This window comes from Uloborus diversus, chromosome 1 (assembly GCF_026930045.1).
Source record: "Uloborus diversus isolate 005 chromosome 1, Udiv.v.3.1, whole genome shotgun sequence".
Taxonomy (NCBI): domain Eukaryota; kingdom Metazoa; phylum Arthropoda; class Arachnida; order Araneae; family Uloboridae; genus Uloborus; species Uloborus diversus.
This window is the reverse complement of record NC_072731.1, coordinates 232384388-232397294: the sequence shown is the minus strand read 5'-3', so window position 1 is coordinate 232397294 and position 12907 is coordinate 232384388. Positions and strand designations below refer to the sequence as shown.

At 34.2% G+C, this 12907-nt stretch overlaps 1 protein-coding gene across 1 annotated transcript in view; it reads right to left on the bottom strand.

The window, feature by feature from the left end:
• The window catches only part of LOC129219273 (sushi, von Willebrand factor type A, EGF and pentraxin domain-containing protein 1-like), a 370742-nt gene that overhangs the window by 181151 nt on the left and 176684 nt on the right, over positions 1 to 12907 (bottom strand). Inside the window, exon 2 of the mRNA XM_054853606.1 lies at positions 8671 to 8844. Coding sequence (XP_054709581.1) covers positions 8671 to 8844 — 174 coding nt within the window. The remainder of the gene's footprint in view (positions 1 to 8670; positions 8845 to 12907) is intronic.

The window sequence follows — 12907 nt, the reverse complement described above, 5'->3', positions numbered from 1 at the left end:
GGGAGAATATACAGGGTAAGGTAAACACGCTGCGCCGGTAGTGCAGGTGATTCAGTAGTGCCCACTTCCACGTTTATATTTGAAAAAAATATTATTCCAGGTTTCCCAGTGGATTCAAACGTGCAGGAGGTGTTACCTCCTGCACGTTTGAATCATTTTTGAATGCATTTTTGAATCCATTGGGATTCAAACGTGCAGGAGGTGTTACTTCCTGCACGTTTGAATCATTTTTGATGCATTTTTGAATCCATTGGGAAACCTGGAATCCTATTTTTTGAAATATAAACCTTGAAGTGGCCACTACTGAAGTACTGGCCAGTAACGGTGTGTTTACCTTAACTAAAATTAAAGTAACAATTTCAAAACAGACTTTTTTTAACAAGAAGTTCCGTCTAGAACTAAATGAGCCTACTTTCCCCTATACCAATATCGACTTTCTAGTATCTGATCAACAGTCTCAAAATTAGTTATAATCGAAATTATTTCCAACAAAATTTTTTAATACTTTAAGCCGATTTCTTGAAATGAAATATGCCTCGCTCATCTAAAGAATTATATGAGTAAGAAATAAATAAACGAAAAAATAAAGTAGTAGCATCTTTCAAACAAAGTAGATAATACATTTTTTCCATTAAAAAAATTCTTTCACAGCTTTCAAAAGAAAAAAAATAAGCTCATTGAAATAAATACATCATATCAAAAAAAAAAAAAAAAATCGTTTGTTTTTCCCTTGTTGTCAAAAAATAACTGAAAAAATAATTTAATGTACTTTCAAAAATAAAAACAATACAATGTTAACTTAAATAAATAATTTTCATTGTCGAAAAAAAAAGGTCTGCGCATATCTTTATGTAGAAACAAAAAGGAATTCCGAATTTCTCCGTTAAAACCTGAATATATAAATTAAAACTTTAGAGTAAAAACCAAAATAAGTTATACCAACAATAATTATTTCACAGTAAAAACCATGGCTGCGGAGTCGGAGTCAATCTCATTTTAGGACAAAAGAGATTGGGGAGCCGAAGGTTTTTAATTCAAAGATTCGGAGTTGGAATCGGTCATTTTCCCTTAAAGTCCTCAACTCTGCCAATGTTTGCGGAGTAGGAGTTGGACTTATTTTGGGATAAAGGAGTCGGAGTCGGTCATTATTCCTCCGAGTATACATTCTTGCCAAGACTACGCAGAGTCGAAGTTGGGGAGTCGGAGTCCGACTAATTTTCTGGCACAAGAGTCGGAGTCAGGTGATCCAAAATTCTCGGAATTGGAGTCAAGAGAAGGTCGTCAAGAGCTATTTTGAACAAAATTTGTTTGAAGTAAATCCGCCTTTTATTTAACCGCCGGAAACTATATTGACTTTAAGTTTCTTCGTAAGTGCTAATGTTAAGAGATTTGAACTGTTCAGAATTGAACGGAAGATTGTTCAAAGAAAAAATACATTTTCTACACATGTTCTTCATCAAAAGCTTTTTCCTACAAAGTTTGCTTGAAGAAAATCAGCTTCTAAGTTCGGGATTGCCCTGAATTTCATCGTAGGCGCAAAGTATTTTTTTAATTCTTCAAAACTGAACGAAAAATTGCTCAAATCAAAAAGTGATATATGGGAGTGTGGTGTCCTTGCCAAGATCTTTCGATGAAAAAAAAAATGTTCGAAACGGACTATTCACTTAAAAGTTATTTGGGGGGGGGGGGCAGACAGACAGACCGATAAGCAGGCAGGCCGACAGACAGACATTTTCCCCCCATCTCAATACCCTACTTTCCTATTTTTAATTTTTCGATATTTAATTATTCTATTTATTTTTGACTTTTTTTTTTGTTTTTCGCGATATTTTAAAGATGCATTAAGCCTTCTTTTATACTTTTTTCTTCTTTCTCTGACTTTTATTGGGAAAGAAGCTAAAGGCTACCACTCAAAATCATTTGATATTTCATCAGAACAATCGTGAGCTCTATAACAATTTGTTTGGTGAAGGAAAAAAAAAAGTTCTAAAATTTACCGATAGTTGGCGCTGCAAAGGTTATTAAAAGATCAAAGGTTAATAAAGGGATACGTTAAACGTAGAAACGTTGTTTGCCAAAAATACGCGATAGGTTTAAAAAGTTTTCTGGAAATTTTTTGACGTTTCGATCGAAAACAGTGGCAGTGAGAAGAGAAATAGAAGAGCTTGACGATGCAAGAACTTCACTGATGATTAACACATTTCTTTAATAAGAAATAACAACTTCAAATTGCTCAAATTGCAGAGACACGTGTTTCGGCGTTACAAGGAACGCCTTTTAAATGCAAAAGAAATAAACTTATGGGTGAAAAGACATCCGACAAAATCATTTTTCAAAATCAAGCCGCATTGAATCCAAAACGAGTTACTTCAAACGTCTCGGAAACTCATTTCTGTAGATACTGCCGTTCACCTGCCCACGACAGTACTGTATTTGAAACCTAAATGGCCGATCTGTCTCTCTGCTTATGTTTGGCTGAACAAGCGTTCCTGCGAGCGCCGAGTTCGAGGCGTCCCCTATGAAACATTGGCGGACACCGAAGCACTGAGACATGACCGGAAAAAAGGGATATACCAATAGCCGCGTTCATAACACACTTTTCGACCCCGTAAATCTCCGCTCCGGCTCCGCAAAAAAAAAAAAAAGATTGAAAAGTTCCCCATTTTCATGTTAAAAGAGCAACTGTACCACATAAAGCGGTTTTTACCCCGCATCCTTAGCGGCAAGTAGACGAACTTGTTTTGCGTAATGCATTTTGGGTAAAAACTCCAATTTCACTTCGAAATTAAGCAGGAGGAGAAAAATCCCTCATATACCCCGCAAATAACCGGAATGCGGTGAAAAGTAGGTTTTTTCCGGAGGCGAAAGTGTTCATGGAAACGGCCCTATTAAGAAGAAATAAAATGAAGTGGGTGAAGACTCACATCCATGAAACCAAGACCCCAAGTCACGTGATGGATTTAAAAGCAAAGCATTGGAAAACAGTTTTCTTTCGCTTGTTTCATGCAAAACGTGAAAACCATTCGTCGTTGTTGAGTCACGTGACTTGGGGTGTTTGGTTCAGCTTTTGTTAAGCCAATGATATTACTTGCTCCCTCCATTTTAATTAATGTTCTAAGGGATATACTGACACATAACATTAGGGGCCTTTTAAGGACTGGATGCTGGCGTGGGAATCATCTGCTTTACCAACTATGCTGTTACGTGGAAGAAAAGGATAGTAATTTACACTTTGTACATTGCATTAAGTTACTACTTATAAATACTTTAGACGGCATGGATTTCCATTTCATCAATAAATGTTTCAAATGTAATCCGAAAAAAATTCAGTCACAGATTTATTCTAAAAATGTATTTAAAATTCTCCAAGAGCTGCCGCTGCTGAAATAAGAACCAAATGCTACTTCCAAATTTCCCATTAATATGTATCAGAAATATATATCAAAACGCAGCCAGATAAATAGTGGAAATAATCGACAGAAACGTGAAAAGTTGGAACATTTCGAGCAGAGAAAAAAACTTTCCATAATTTTGAAATTTCTAAGTCACACAATTCCGAATTCTATACGACATTTCGGTATACGAATTTCCATTCCATTCCATTACGTTTACTTCACTTCTTGCGCGCTCTGCGGAGAAAAGAGAAATATTAGCAAAGAAACACAGTTACAGTTTACCAGAACTTTTAAAATATTCAGTATGGGAGTGAAAACTAAATTTTGCGCTGCAGCTATTGGTGCGGTAGCACGGAAAAAAGCTGCTCAAGATATGGAAAACGCGATTCATATTCCTTTAAGTTTGAAACCGGGTATAAATATACCATGATTAAAAAATATTTTTTTAAATAAAGTTAAGATTAAATTTTACCACGTTTTACGTAAGGGTACCTCAAAGAAAGTTCTAGCGTCTTTTGATTGGATTATTTTCCAAATAAAATTCTGAACCATTCAGATCCTTACGGAAAAAAATAAAGCGTGAAGATTCACATTTTTGAAATGGACACCAAATTTTTGATTTCAAGGCTGATATTTCTCTCTCATCAAATAAGACCGTAAAACGAATTTGTCGGAAAAAAAAAAGACTTGAGGAAGGGGTAATCCGGGTTTGCTTTTGAAAATGTCATCTTCTACTGCAGGGAGTTTCTTGCACGAACAGTTCTGAATATCGAGCTTAAGGGGGTCCGGGACACATTTTGAAAATTTTTTTATTATGTACTTTAGAGTTTTGAAATTTTTTGAACTGATTCATCATTTATTTAATAATCAAAATCATAACATAAATATGAAAAAAAATTATTTTTTTATTTAAATTTAATTAGTTTTTTTCAAAAAAATGGGGTTGCTTTAAATTGCTATAACTCAAAATATTGTTGGTCAATTTTCAATTTTTTTTCAAAAAAGTATGCACAAATATCTAAGCTTTAATTTTTATTCGGCGATTTTAAAAATATTGATTCAATAAAAAATAAAAAATATTTGAAGAAAAATTTCGAAAAATTCGAAGATACTTTTAAAAAAAAATCATAATTTTTGCAGTAAACGTTTTTTTCAAATTCGCCGAATAAAAATTAAAGTAAATTGCTTGAAAAAGATATGCTCCAAGTTTCATATATTACTTTATCTCTATTGGTTCCTGACTTATAAGAGTTTGAATGCAAGAAATCGGGAAAAATTGCATCATGGAAAAAAACGCGTTTAAAGTTTTAAAGTTATGTACACATTCGTTAGATGCATGCAACAAAAATAACTATAACTTTCGTTCTATTTAAGGTAGAAGCAAGATTCAAACGTCCTCTTAAGCAGAAAAAAACGGAGCAATTTTTCAAATTATAAAAAAAAAAATGCAAAATTTGAGGATTTTTGTGTCCCGGACCACCTTAATTTAACGTCAGTTTTTTTTTCAGAAGGGAGGGGTGAGGAATGGTACAAAAACTGTTGCCTACGGCTGCTATGCAATTTTTAAACGGCCAGTTGAGACTAGTCTATTTGATTTAGGGGGATCATCAGTGGTCAGACAGTACGTGTCAGTTTTTCGGTACAAAAATGAGGAAAAGTCACTTCATAACAAATTTCGTCTGAAGGGGTAGACGAACGTAATTCAAACGAGTTGTGTTTCAAACGTCTTTCATTCGTGTTTGAAGACCAACAATTACGTATCTGAGTAAGTAACTACCGAGCATGTAGCTACCGTAGCCACACCATACATGATAGAGTTTATTTTTTGAAGTAAAACATTCTATGCGAGCGTTTTAAATTCCGATGGTCTACCTTTTGCGGGACACACATGCGCTCTTCTCGTTTTTTTCTCTCTCGTTGTCCGTGGATTCTGGTATCGATCACTCATTACAGTTGCTGGTTATCATGGGCACGCCAACAACAACTATTCTTTTTTATTGTTCTTAGTTTTTATATGAACAAAATATAATACAAGCTTCAACTATAAAGCTTTTAGATTAATTTTATTGTGAAAAAATAAATGGAAGGACGAGATCCATTACCCTTTTTTACCCGACTGCGCGTGCGTGACGCAAAGGAGGGTAATGTGTTCGTGAGTTTGTGCATGTATGTATGTTTGTTTCCATGTGGCGTTGTAGAGACTAAACGCCATGGCAAATTTTGATTATTCTTACGTCAATCAATATGTCTTAACCTTGCAAGTAGCACTAAACACATGACAGTAATCAAAATTCACCATAACAGCAATCAGTTACCATATTGTCAATTCAAGATCGTGTCGTACGCGTTTTTACTGCCCGCATTTTTTGTTAACTAAACCTTCTAAATCGATTTTAATCAGATTCCCGACTTCTGCAATAGTCAACTATTCCTTTCGCAGTGCTATACAACACTTTTTTCTTTGTCGTGGGTGAAAGACTTATAATTATGTCGATTTTTATCTCTAACATGTGGCATTTGTTTTTGTAGTGATTCAGGGGACTGAGTTTCGAGACGTGAACTTTCATAACGAACTTTTTTAGTTTTGCGAGAAAGATTTGACTGGCGACGTTTCCGAGCTCGCGTCATCATGAGCTGTACAGGTTGTTAATATAGAATTTGATGGCAAAGCAATTTAAAACAATGTTCCATGAGCAGGAATGAGAATCGAACCATCAACCATGTAATTCGATGCACTTCGTGGTCTGGGCTATATAGAACGAAAAATGTTGCCATAGACATTTAGCTGGGGCGTAACTGTACACAAGCTCCAAGGAACTACTTTGCATCGAACTGTGGTTGACTTAAAATCGCGTATTTTTGTTGAGGTCAAGCATACGTAGCTTTGATCCGAGTTAGATCTCTAGAGGTACTAATAATCAGTAGTTTAGATCATCGCAAGTTACTCTATAATACTCACGATATAACTTCTCTCAATGAAATGACGATTGAGAAATTAATCGTCTTATAATCATAATAACGTAAATGAAAATTAACTAAAAAGTCTAAAATAAAAAATAATTACACACACAAGAGAAAAAAAAACCGACTGTATAGAAACTAAAAAGAAAAAAAATCAGCCCAGTAGTTTAGAATGCTATTAAGTACTGTTAAATAACTACACCATTGAAAGTTTTATAATCGATACCCTCACAAGACATCATAAATTCAAAAGCAGAATCGAAGGATCAATAGTCGAGGCCCATTCCTTTTTGACCAATCAAGGAACCCTGTAAAATTTGTCAGATTTTTTATGCAATCGTGTTCAATTAATTAATACTTATTAAACTGTTATTTTTGACCGGGTTTTAAAATGTCTGTTTCTTATGTGTATTGGATTTAAATGGGAAATTAGCATTTGTGTGTATTGTCTTTAAAGTCTTGTTAGTTTTCAAATTATTTTAGTACAATACTATTAATAAATACTCCTTTATATTTATAGTTTCGCCGAGTATCTTATACGTAATTATTTTTTTTTCTTTCCAATGGGGATGTATAAGAGACCCAACTCAAGAGGCGTCTGGGCCATAACCAGACCTAGTGCGCTCCCCAACAATGCATCAATCTTTCGTGTGTTACCATTAAGGCACTGATGCATGACACGGTAGTGTTTTTGACGCCCAGTTTCCACCAGATGGAGGCATCAGGGCTCTCATTTGATGCGAAATTGCACTAGGAATTTAATTTAGCCGAGGGATATTCTAAGCCAAACGAATACACAAGGGATCTTTTACATGCCGCATAATCATACGACATGGGCGCTGAAGATTTTCTACATCTCGAAAATCCACCGACTGGCCACCCAGGTCAGAACCTGGATCCCCAGCGTAGAAGGTCAGCGTTCTTATACGTAATTATCTGCAGTTCAAAAATATGTACTAACCCTCTGACTGAAACAGTAAATGAAAAAACTTAAACCCTTGAAGTATGGATCTGCTTTTTCTTTGATAATCCTATTGCTCATTAATTATAAAAAATGACTTCATGTGTTTTCTGTTATGATGAACATCACTTGACGCGAAAAACCTTTTGTTACGTTTTTGGATTAACCCGAAGTTTTAATGCAAAAGGACTGTTACTACAGCATGAGTAAAAACTTTAAGGCCAGTAAATTTTTTTGTGAAAATTAGAAAATAAAACTAAATTGATCTTAATACTATTGTATTATTAATTATTATTGTTAATTCGTAAGAAATAACTCATCAGACAGGATTTGTTACGTATGCAATTACCAGAAAAACTGGTATATTCATAGTTAGTATTTTAGCCTGAGTAAAACCTTTAAAGACACTAGTTTATTTTATAACTACATGTACATTATGCTGGAATAAATATGACCACAGTTACCAAAATTGTGGAAACCCTTCAACTTGCAGTTTTGTCATTAATTTCTTCCAAGTTTTGGTGATCTTCATGAAGATATCGAAAGGTAAAAAGTTAAAGGTTCATGAAAGAGAGCAGATTGTTCTTTTTTCCTTCAGCGACGATGATTAGCCGTACTATTGCAAAAGAATTCAAATATTGACCTGTAATATTTTCTAATAAAAAAATACTAACAAACGAAATTTTTAGCCTTTTTGACTTGTATTTAAGGTTAATAATGATCACTGAAATTATTCTTTGATCCTAAGTTAAAGATGTGTCCAATTTCTTAAAAAAGTCAAACGGCCTTAAGGTTTTTATTCAGACTGTAAGAAAAATGCAAAGCAACATTGATAAATTCACATAAGCACATATAAAAATAAATCAATATAAACATAATTAATGAATCACAAAAACGAAAGTTAGTGTATAAGTGTTTTGAGGGTAAAAATAACCCGTTTTTCTATGCTAAGGCTTTAATGATAATGGTTAAACGAATGTTCAACGAAAGCGACAGAAGGGTAAGAATACAGCCAAAATTGTAAAAACAAATGATTCAAAAGTAACCAATGAGAGTACTACTAACAAAAGTATTAAGAACAAATAAGAAAATGCTTTAAATTTGACTGAAGTTCAGTCGAAGCTTGTCTGCAGGTAAATGGAGGAAAATTACAAACGACTGTTAAAAGTGTTTTGCACTGGAAATCGTAAAAAATAAAAATACTATCAGGTATATACACTATGGTAACCAATGCTTTCAAACTGGTTACCAAAAGTAACATAAGGGATGGCGAAACAATTACAACAAAGATTATGAGTGGTATAGAAAACTTTATGTGCGTGAATATAACTATTTAACTTTGATCATACTAACCAGGTCTGACACAGCTCCAACCGCAAAGGCCATCGCAAAGGCATCGTTTTCGGGAACTGATACAGTCGTTGTCATTCTTGCATTTTCGCAGGCACGTGCGGCCCTTAGCGACAGCCTCAGATCTGTCACGAGGACAACCATCTGCTGTGTCTTCCACCTCCAAGTCGTCCACATCTGCAGGAAAGAAAATACCTCTTTGATTTCACAGAAATAAATAAATACCTTTGTGCATACAGAATTACATGCAGTAATCTGTAATTCTGTGCTGCAAAACGTTGGATATTTCCTTTTTTTAGATCTTAGAGTTTCTTTTTTTCTTTTTTGAACTTGAAAAAAGAAAATATGAATAGCAAACGTCTAAAGATAGGTGAGTCAAAGACGGCGGATGTTCTTAAGGTACTCCGAAGAGTAGAATAAGATGTGTGTGTGTGTGTGTGTGTGTATATATATATATATATATATACACAAGCTTTCAACTGGTACAAAAATTGAGAAGATTGGACATTTTCTTGTAATAGACGTATGTTCAACTTTATGTAAATTATAGTTTTTAATTAAAAATATCCCCGTTAAATAATTCTACCGAGATATTCATGATCCTCGTAAAGTCCCGAATGTTTTAATACCCAGCTCGATCCTGAGCAGTGAACACTAGTCCGCTCTTGAGAATTTCGTGAACAAGTGTGGAAAGTTCCGAATCCCATTTCATCCCCTTAAAAAATAAATATTCAAAAATCCCTTCTTAGCACGTGCTCTCTATAAATTCAACCTACGCTCCTAATTTCATCTTCATCTTTCGAGCCTTAGTAGTTACGGCTGTGCGTTGATTTTCTGTCAGGACAAGCTACTTTATATTTATAGATATTTCTATATTATAAATTGGCTGCACTGCATTGTAAACCACCTACCTACAGTGCACGTGGCTTAATATGAAGAGATTACCTTGATTATCCACCATCGTATGCAGCGATTTCACTTCTGAGCAGAATTCTAAGCTCTAATTTTCAGGTAAGCTCTTCTCTCTGCTCTAGTTTTCAGGTAGGATAATATTTTAATTTGTATGTGGTTAAATTCTTAGAACGCTGAGACATTAATACCTTTTCTAAAAGATAGTTGTCTTCTATTTAACTTCAGTCGTTTCAAGTCTAATGAATTTAATAGATTAACGATTATAGATTATGCAAATGGTGACGATCTTCTTGTTTCTAATGGGGCTTCTAAAGAAATAATATTGAAATTTACGTCGTAGAGTAATTTTTTTAATGTTATTAATAAAAAATGTTGTTAGAGCAATTCGTAATGTAATATTATTTGCCTAACACTATAAATTGCTATAATAACACTTTTTACTTAGTCTCTTACAGATCAAATAAAGCTCTGGCAGCGAAGGAGTGAAAAGAATATCTATTGTGTTTTGTCCTCTTATAACGTAGTTGTTATTATTTATTTTTTTTTCATTTTAAAAGACGTTTCAACATATTGCTAACTCTGGAACACTATGCTATGCAAGTAATCTACAAGCTAGAGCAATGGTTCGCAACTTTTTTGAGCTTATCGTCACCTCTAGCAGTTGACTGACCCCCTCCCCCCCCCCCCATCAGTTTCCTTCATTCCTTATAAAAACCGTAAATTGGTGTTTGGTCGATATTTACTAAAAATATTAATTCAATGTATTGAAAATATAAGTTCAAAAAACGTTCCTGTGCTAGTTGCTTGCATTGGACCGTTATGTTTTAAATAAGAGTAGAGCTGAGGACAACTCGAATTCAGTTTTACTTCATAAAATAAGGAAATTATAAATTTCATACATGCTTCAATCTCAGTCTTACCGTTTCTTTCTTTTCTTCACAGAGGCCGCCCATATAAATTGAAACAAAAGGCGAGGGAGAGGGGGGGGGGGGGAGGGGGCTGCCGCAGGAGAGTTATAAGCAATTCAATTTACATATGCACAATAATAAACATCCATTTCTTCGCTTCTTTTCCAAAGCAAACTAATAGATGCTTGATGGTAAATTCTTAACTAAAATCATTGACGTACGTACATTAAAAAATATAAGTATAATTTTAGGAAATTAATCATCTTTTTTCAATAGGAATATAAAGGGTGGAGGGTAAAAACACTGACACTTGAAAGAAAAAAAAAGTTGAAAATTAAAAAATTCATAAAATAAGCGATGTTTAATGAAATACTACCAGAAAATTTAACTTAGGTGTAAGAAGAAAGCTGCGGAACGTTATTTTTTTTTTAATTTCTGACTAGCTGTATTGTCCGGCTTTGCACGGTCTACTTCGAAAATAAAAGTTATGTGAATTGACGCATGTTCCATAGGGTGGAGCGAAAAAAAAAGGATTTTTTTTCCGAGTTCTTATAGCGCGGCAAAGTTGCAATTAGTGAAGACATAAAAAAATAAATCGGATAGAAAGATATGAATATAATACAAATATATTTTTTTTTGTTTTTTTACGGGTTTTTAAAAAAAATGTGTCAATGTTTTTTTTTAATGCTCTAAAACCGACCAATTAAGATTGGTGAAACCTTGAGAAATTAAAAAGAAATGTTGAAATCGAATAATACCTTCTTATTCAGGAACAAGCCTAAAAAATTCAGAATTTCAGCTTTTTACGAGATTTAAAAAAAATGGTCCAATTTTTTTCTTCTTTTTTTCAGTACTATAGGGAGAACTCTTCTGAAAAGCTTGTTTCAGCTTCTCAGGAAAGTATCTACAGGTTTAAATTGTTTTGTAAACATGAATGGGATCGTTCGTGAAGTTTTTGCTGTTCTTTATTTCAAAGCAGACTGGCATGCAACATTTCAAGATTAAAGTAACAATGTGTTTTAACGCATCTGAAGGAATCATTACATTTGCGCTCAATCTGAGGACTCCATTGGCAAAAGTGAGCCATCTGGAATGGGAGAGTGGGCAGGGGTTTAAGATTTGACCAATCATTTGGACAATTGCAACTCTTTATTGCTTCAGATATATCCAAAAGATACCTTTGATCCTTAATCAAGCATTTTCTGTTTACTTCTATTCTCAATTACTTGAAAATCTATTACCGGCAGTTTTTCACAACTTCAGAGATGTTCTCTTATTGGTCCAAAAAGTGAACTTGAATCGGTTGTTTCACCATTAGAAACCTAAAAAGTGACGAAAAGACAATTTGATGAACTGAAATAAACAAATACCCCATTGCAATGGTCGTCCGACAAAAATCTCGAATTGACTTTGTGGGGCATTAACACATCCATTATCACTTGTGTCATTTCCATAACTAGATCTTCCTTCACTAACAGATTAGAAAGATCCTTTGCATTGTCAAGGAATGAATCAAAATCTTCAATGTAAAAGGCCTTTGTTTGTGTGTCATCGATGTCGGTATCCTCGTTTCTTTCAGTCCTTTCGTCACTTCTAAAACCTCTTCTGCAAGTGGTCTCTGAATTGTGTAATTTTAATAACTTTAATCCAAAAAAGAACTTTGTAACCAATCGCAGAAATTGTCTATAGTTCCTCAAACTCGCATATTAGCACGACAAAATGCAGTTTATTACGTGTTATCTGCAATCTCAGGAATTTTGATTTTGAAAAGGGGAAAATTTCATTTGTTTGCAATGCCACATCCGTGTAAAATCGAAACTCATCCGAGTAAAATAAAATAAAAGTGTCAAAACTTAAACCGCGTATAATCAAATCCGCGTGAAATAAACCCGCTTAAAATGAAGACCAACTGTATTTAGAAAACAAAAAATCAAGTATTTAAAAGATCCCTGTTATGTTTTTTGCTGAAATAATTTTCAATCCACTTTCATTGTCAATGCTAATCGGAATTAAAAATATAGTTTGACGACATATTGAAACTCTTTAACAAATGTTAATTCTCTGAAAGAAACCGAAGTATAGATGGTTACAAGAACGAAAGATATATGAGCTACTAATGTTCCACCGAAGTAATAGCAAACCCGCCAACCATGTCAAAAGAGTAATTACGAAGGGCACTTTATCATTATTAAAGCCGTCTGTTAATGAAGGAGTGTTTGTCGCGAGCTGTTTGTCAAAGCTAGAAACTGCTACTTACGTTCACGCATGGATTCCCGCTTCAAAAGGAAATTTTGTCGCCGGTATTTCGCGCGTTCTAGGATGTCTGCCAATCAAATGGCTCACAGGAAGGCCAGTCAATTATCAGGATCGGTAAGTTTTGTTCCAAGTTCTAAATAGTTCTTAAGGTCTTGGAATTACTT